We start from the raw sequence: 7,500 nt of genomic DNA on the forward strand, positions 1-7,500 counted from the left end.
TCTCAAGCTTTCTCTGTTTACTCATATCTCATTCTCTCGCATTTTCTATCTCGTTGTTTTCGTAATTTTTGTTCCCTTGTCTTCGTTATCTCTCGTGGTTTCTAGTCCTTACTCGCACCATTTTCCTGTTTTCTTGTTGTGTTTTGGCTTATCTTCGTTTCTATAATCATTGTTTCTCTTTTTCATCTCCTTAAGCTTTCCCTGTTTACTCTTATCTCATTCTCTCGCATTTTCTATCTCGTTGTTTTCGTAATTTTTGTTCCCTTATCTACGTATCTTTCGTGGTTTCTAGTCTTTACTCGCACCATTTTCCTGTTTTCTTGAGTGTTCTCGTATTGTCGTTTCTACATTTCTCCATTTCATCTTCTTAAGGTTTTTCTATTTTCTCATATCTCATTTTTATCGGCGTCGCAGAAGCCGAACATTTTGTATCAATTTTATCTCGTTTTATCTTTTCCCTACCCATTACTCACACTAATCTCTTAATCTCCCTCTAATTTCCCTCCATTTCTTCTTCAATCCTCCTCATCCTGCTTCATTTATTTTCCATTCTCCTTACCTATCCATTCTCCCTCTAATTTCCCTCCATTTCTTCTTCATTCCTCCTCATCCTCATTTATTCTCCATTCCCTCGGTCTCCTCCATTCTCCTTCTAATCTCCGTCTATTTCTTCTTCATTCCTCCTCATCCTCATTTATTCTCCATTCCCTCGGTCTCCTCCATTCTCCCTCTAATTTCCCTCCATTTCTTCTTCATTCCTCCTCATCCTCATTTATTCTCCATTCCCTCGGTCTCCTCCATTCTCCCTCTAATCTCCGTCTATTTCTTCTTCGTTCCTCTTCATCTTGCTCCATTCTCAGTTCCCCTTAGTGGGCTTCTGGGGAGCGCGCCACATGCCCGTATAAGGATCAACATAAACACTCCTAATGCTACAAGACGTTACCACAGTCGCTTTTCAGGGGAGACTAAGGTCCATATTTAAACGTATCGGGCATCCATTACGACTGTTTTCCAAGGCCACAAAGATGATTAACCGGATTTTCATGGGTGACTTTTCCCGTTCAAGGTAAAACTATCACTAGGGTCACAAAACAGCCCGTGAACATCCCAGCAGCTTCCACAAGAGGCTTTTCAGACAGGAGTAGTGGAGTGTTCATACATTTGGGCCCCGTTCGAACTGTGCCGACTCTGGGCCACGACAACTCAACGACTCCGGGTACACGAGGTTTGGGGTGTGAAATGTTGATGTGAAAGGGTCGTACATGGTCGGAAAGGGGTCTAGAAACGATCGCCGGATGTTGAGTCGGCAGAGTATGAAGGCGGCCGAAAAGTCGCTGGGTTGTCGTGGCCCAGAGACGGCATTTCCCTCTATTGGATCTTCCTTTCTCCTCCTCCCTTTCCATTCCCTCCCATTTTCTATCATTTTTCCTTTCCCTTCTTCTCATTTTCCTGTATTCCTTCTTCCTTTCCATTCACTCTCATTTTCTATCATTTTTCCTTTCCTTTCTTCTCATTTTCCTGTATTCCTTCTTCCTTTCCATTCACTCTCATTTTCTATCATTTTTCCTTTCCTTTCTTCTTATTTTCCTCTATTCCTTCTTCTTTTCTCCTCCTCCCTTTCCATTCACTCTCATTTTCTATCATTTTTCCTTTCCTTTCCTCTCATTTTCCTCTATTCCTTCTTCTTTTCTCCTCCTCCCTTTCCATTCCCTCCCATTTTCTATCATTTTTCCTTTCCCTTCTTCTCATTTCCCTGTATTCCTTCTTCTTTTCTCCTCCTCCCTTTCCATTCCCTCCCATTTTCTATCATTTTTCCTTTCCTTTCTTCTCATTTTCCTCTATTCCTTCTTCTTTTCTCCTCCTCCCTTTCCATTCCCTCCCATTTTCTATCATTTTTCCTTTCCTTTCTTCTCATTTTCCTCTATTCCTTCTTCTTTTCTCCTCCTCCCTTTCCATTCCCTCTCATTTTTCCTTTCCTTTCTTCTCATTTCCCTGTATTCCTTCTTCTTTTCTCCTCCTCCCTTTCCATTCCCTCCCATTTTCTATCATTTTTCCTTTCCTTTCTTCTCATTTTCCTCTTTTCCTTCTTTTCTCCTCCTCCCTTTCCATTCACTCTCATTTTCTATCATTTTCCTTTCCTTCTTCTCATTATTCCTTCTTCTTTCTCCTCCTCCTTTCCATTCCTCCCATTTCTTTCATTTTCATTTCCTTTCTTCTTATTTTCCTCTATTCCTTCTTCTTTTCTTCTCCTCCTTTCCATTCCCTCCATTTTCTATCATTTTCATTTCCTTTCTTTTTCCTCCTCCCTCCTCCTCCTCCTCCCATTTTCTTTCATTTTTCCTTTCCTTTCTTCTCATTTCCCTGTATTCCTTCTTCTTTTCTCCTCCTCCCTTTCCATTCCCTCCCATTTTCTATCATTTTTCCTTTCCTTTCTTCTCATTTCCCTGTATTCCTTCTTTTCTCCTCATCCCTTTCCATTTCTTCTTATCTTCCTCCATTCCATTCATCTTATTTCCTTTCGTTCCTCCTTTCCTTTCCTCTCATTTCCCTCTATTCCTTCTACGCTACGTTTCACTTCATCTCCTTCCCATCTTCTCTCTTCCTTTCCTTTACCTTTCCTCTTAGTTAAGAATACGGGCATAAGGCACATAAATTTTTCGCCTGGATAAATAAAACCAAAATTGAGGATTATTTTTATCCATTCCACCACCACCACCGCCACCACCATCATTACCACCATCATCACAAACTCCACTTCCTCCTTTCTCACCCATCATCACCATCACCACTATCATCACCACCACCACCTCCACCACCAGCATCCTCTCAGAACCCATTCAACGCATCATAGCAAATTTCCTGATCTCTCTCTCTCTCTCTCTCTCTCTCTCTCTCTCTCTCTCTCTCTCTCTCTCTCTCTCTCTCTCCCTCTCTCGTTCCCTCCCTCCTGCTGAGGAGGGAGAGAGGAGGGAGAGGAAGGAGGAGGGAGGAAAGGTACGATGAAGGGAGAGAGAGAGAGAAGGAAGGGAGGAGAAAGGGTTGGGAGAAAGAGAGGAAGGAAGGAGGGAAGGAGGGAGGGAGGGAGGGAGACACAAAGGAAGGAAGGAAGGAGAGAGAGGAAGGAGAGAGACAGAGAGAGAGAGAGAGAGAGAGAGAGCGAGAGAAACTTATGGTCCAAGGTAGAAAAGAAAAAAAAAGGAAAATACTAAATTCCAAACTTCCTTCATTGCTCTCGAGGCACGTAGGAAGAGGAGGAGGAGGAGGAGGAGGAGGAGGAGAAGGAGGAGGAGAAGGAGAAGGAGGAGGAGAGGGTAAAGGTTCCTAATTACTGATCTTCTCCAAGGAAACACACACACACACACACACACACACACACACACACACACACACACACACACGGTCATTACAACGGAACTGAGAGAAGAATTTTTGTTATATTTATCAATTCTCTCTCTCTCTCTCTCTCTCTCTCTCTCTCTCTCTCTCTCTCTCTCTCTCTCTCTCTCTCTCTCTCTCTCTCTTCCACTTCCTCTACTTTCTTCCCTCCTTTCTCCTCTTATATTCTTCCTCATTTATTTTCTCTCTATTCCGTTCTTTCCTTCCTTATTTTTTCCCTTTATTTTCCTTATCATTATCTTTTCTCATTTTTCCTCCTCTTCCTCATTTCCCTCCTTTCCGTTCCTCTCATGTTCTCTTCGTTCCTCCTTCTCTTCCTCCTTCCTTTCCTCTCCTCTTATATCCTTTCATTCCTCCATTATTTCCTCTTATTTCCTTCTATTCCTTCTTCCTTTCTCCTCCTCCCTTTCCATTGCTTATCTTTCTCCATTCCATTCCTCTTATTTCCTTTCATTCCTCCTTTCCTTTCCTCGCATTTCCCTCTATCCTTTCTTCCTTCTATGCAACGTTTCTCTTCATCTCCTTCCCATCTTCTCTCTTCCCTTCCTTTCCCTTTCCTTTACCTCTTAATTAGCACCGGCCTCGTCCTGAGTTATCACAGGTAAATCAAATTAATGAAACACCTGGGACCACCACTACCACCACCACCACCACCACCACCTGCACTACCACTACTACTATTACTATTATCATTACTATTTACCATTTGCACACAATATCAAGCACAATATATATAAACAGTGTTATTTACCTGTCTACCCCGCACACCTTTTTAATTAACCTGCCTGTTTGTTTAACGTGATTTTCGGTACACAAATATAATGATGTTTTTATGATGATTGAATTTTATTTTAGTGTGTGTGTGTGTGTGTGTGTGTGTGTGTGTGTGTGTGTGTGTGTGTGTGTTCGATCATTAGTCAGTGTTGGTTTTGTCTGTCGAGTTCAATCCTTCTCTGTCTGTCAGTTTCGATTCATCTGTCTGTATCACACACACACACACACACACACACACACACACACACACACACACACACACACACACGCTCATATTTCTATATCAAAGTGTTTAATTTTGGCATTTCATTAATATTTTCACGCAAAAGAAGACAGGCCGAGGGGAAAAAAAAGAAGAAGAGAAACTAAAACTCAAATCATATGAACTTCCCCTCTTGAAAGCGTTAGGAAGGATGGAACTGAGCAAGACTATACAATTTGACTCTTAATATTTGTGTATAGGTGAAAGGAAAAATATTAATACTACGAAAAACACATCAACACCAGGTAAACACACGCAGGTAAGGGCTCATCTACTCACCTTCACGGTCCAGGTAGATGCGCGTCAGGTAGTTAGCGTCCTTACACTTAATAAGCACCATTTTGGAAGTCACTGAGTCCACGCCGGAGTCCCATTCACCCCCGTCACTTCCCTTCATCTCCCCGGACAGCGCTGACCTCCGCCCTACGTTCTCGCTACTACCCCAAGAGAGAGTCCCCAAAGAACCGTTCCTGGAGGCCGTTCTGAGCGAGGAGGGGCTTGTGGTACTGCGTCTTGGGCTTGCGGAGAAGTTCGGGCTGAGACCTCGACTCCTGCGGCCTTCTGCGACACTTTCCAGGCTGCTTGTTTTGGAGGAGATGACGCGGCGAGGGCTTCGTGAGGAGTCGGAGTGTTTGCTCGACCGGTTCGGCGACGAGGAGTATTGGGAGTCCGTCGTGGCATTCGTCGACGTACTGGAGACTTCGGCGTGAGGGTCGGCGTGCGCTACCGGCCATGATTCCCTTCTGCCGTATCGGTGGTGGTGGTGGTGGTGTAGCGAGTCTTCAGTACTCGTGGTGGTGGTGGTGGTGGTGGTGATGGAGTTGGTGTCGTCACTGAAGAATACCTGATCGTTTTCTTCCTCGCTCTTATCACATTCGATATTCCAGCTTCCCGTGCCGCTGCTGCCACCGCCGCGACCACTTCCTCCTCCTCCTGTCCAATCCTCTTCATCGTCATCGTCATCCTCATCCTCCCCGTCCTCGGTTAGGTTCCTGTTCCGTCCATTCCACTTTGCTGAGTTCGTGTTGAGCCTCCCGTCTTCGCTACCCCACTTGGCATCGTTTTCAGGAGGGGGCCATTTGTGTGCCTCAGCGGAGTGCCACTTCCCTCCGGAGTCTGCCAGGCCCTTGCGGAACGTGTGGAGTCCTGGCCCCGGCTTGTCCTTCACCTCAATCCTGCACAGTCCGTATTTGAAGAGTCCCTGGTTCTTGTTCCGAAGGTTGACCCGCCGCGGACTGAGCTGCGAGTACTCCCGGACCACAGATTTGAAGTCCGAACCCGCTGGGACTTTGATTTCAGGCTCCGAGAACTTTCTGGCCGGGGGGGTGTTGGTGTTGGCGGTGTTGGCGGTGTTGTTCTGCTGGGATAAGGTTCTCCCTCGCCTGCCTTGGGATGGAGTCTTCCTTGGGCTGGAGATGTGCTGTTCGTCGCCATTTCGATCCTGAGAGTTGTTCCTGTGGCGGTGCTGTTGTTGTGGAGGCTGAATCTGTTGCTGTTGCTGAGTCTGCTGTTGTTGATTCTGTTGCTGTTGCTGTTGCTGTTTTTCCTGTACATGCACCGGGATTCGACTCGGGGCATTTCTCCCACCGCCACCACCTCCTGCTGACTCCACACTTTGTTGCTGCTGCTGTTGTTGTTGTTGCTGTCGACGGCGCTGGTGGTGGTCGGGCGGGTCCTCAAGACTGGCCGAGTGGCGTGGACTGCCGCGGCCGTAGTCAAAGCTGAAGACTCTCTGTATAAGGCGAGGGCTGGCGCGTTCTGTGGTCAGGGCGTGGCGCGGACTGCCCCCCGTGCTGTTGGTCCGGAGTGCCTGGTGCTGGTGGTGGCGAGGGCTGTTGTTGGCGTTCTGGTGCTGCTGCTGGTTAGGAACATGTCTTGGGCTGCCATTGCCGTTCCCATCATGGTGGAGGCTCGGGTGATGTCGCGGGCTTCCCTGATTCCTGTTTAGGTGTCTCGGGCTATTTCTTGGGCTGCCATTGTTGTTATACCCATGGGAGGGGCTACCATGCGCCCCCTCACCCACACCCACGCCCCCCACGCTCCCTGCTCGATGTCTTGGGCTTCCATGGTAGTGCGGCTGCCATGGGAGGCCGTTAGCATGGCGGGGGCTGCCATGATGGGGGTTCGGGTGCTGGTACACGCGTCGCGGGCTACCATTACCATTCTGCCCTCCGATGACGTGTCTGGGGCTGCCATTTCCGTTGCCTTGGCGTTGGATATTGTTGTTGTTATTGTTGTTGTTGTTGTTGTGGTTGTGGTGGTGGTGGTGGTTGTGGTGGGGGTGGGGGTTGGGGTGCTGGTGGTTGTGGCTGAGCCCCTCCCTGCTCACCACGATGTCAGGAACTTGTCTATTGTCGAGTATCATGGTGGAGGAGGAGGTGGAGGAGGTGGAGGAGGGGCGAGGACGAGGACGAGGACGAGGACGAACACGAGAGGCTGAAGAAGGGTACGGAAAGAGGATCAGGAGGAGGAGGAGGAGGGCGATGAGGAGGTGGAGGATGTCGAGGAGATGGAAGAAGGGAGAGGAAGAGGAGAAACACTATAGAGGAGGAGAATTTTACGGAAGACCAGAGATGAAGAGAGAAAAAAAAAGGACACGTTAATTAGGGAAAGGTAGGAAGGGTGACAGGTGCGGGAACAAGGTGAGGTGACAGGTAGGAGGTAGTTAGCACCCCTCGACCAGGTAAAAACAGGTGCTCTCTCTTTTTCTTGTCCTTGTAGATTGAGGACGAGTAGTTGAAGGAAGTCTTGATGATGATAGATACTAGATAGACAATACTAGTTTCTTCTATATCTCTTCTTTCTTCACGCTACGTATTGATAGATAACATTACTAGTGTCTTCTATTTCTCTTCTTTCTTCTACTTCTTGTCTTCCTTTCTTCACTCTTCTCTACGTATTGATAGATAACAACGATGCTAGTTTCATCTATTTTTCTCTTCTTTCTTCTATTTCTTCTCTTCTCTACATTTATGTAATACTTCTAGGTAGGCATAATATCACGCTGTATACTCACTAAGCACTACGTATGGTTATGTGTACGTATAGTAACATTTAAACGCCACTGA

The 7,500-nt window shown here is 46.7% G+C and overlaps 1 protein-coding gene across 4 annotated transcripts in view; it reads right to left on the reverse strand.

The window, feature by feature from the left end:
* LOC127001944 (filaggrin-like) overlaps positions 1-7,500 on the reverse strand; it is a 119,699-nt gene that overhangs the window by 70,190 nt on the left and 42,009 nt on the right. For 3 of the 4 annotated variants that reach the window (XM_050867216.1, XM_050867217.1, XM_050867215.1), the window contains exon 1: positions 4,712-7,500. This exon is cut by the window's right edge. The exons of the other annotated variant lie outside the window; for it this stretch is intronic. In XM_050867216.1, the coding sequence (XP_050723173.1) occupies positions 4,712-6,797 (2,086 nt within the window). In that variant the 5' untranslated portion in view covers positions 6,798-7,500. The remainder of the gene's footprint in view (positions 1-4,711) is intronic. 4 annotated transcript variants of the gene reach the window in all.

This window comes from Eriocheir sinensis, chromosome 22, assembly GCF_024679095.1.
Source record: "Eriocheir sinensis breed Jianghai 21 chromosome 22, ASM2467909v1, whole genome shotgun sequence".
Taxonomy (NCBI): domain Eukaryota; kingdom Metazoa; phylum Arthropoda; class Malacostraca; order Decapoda; family Varunidae; genus Eriocheir; species Eriocheir sinensis.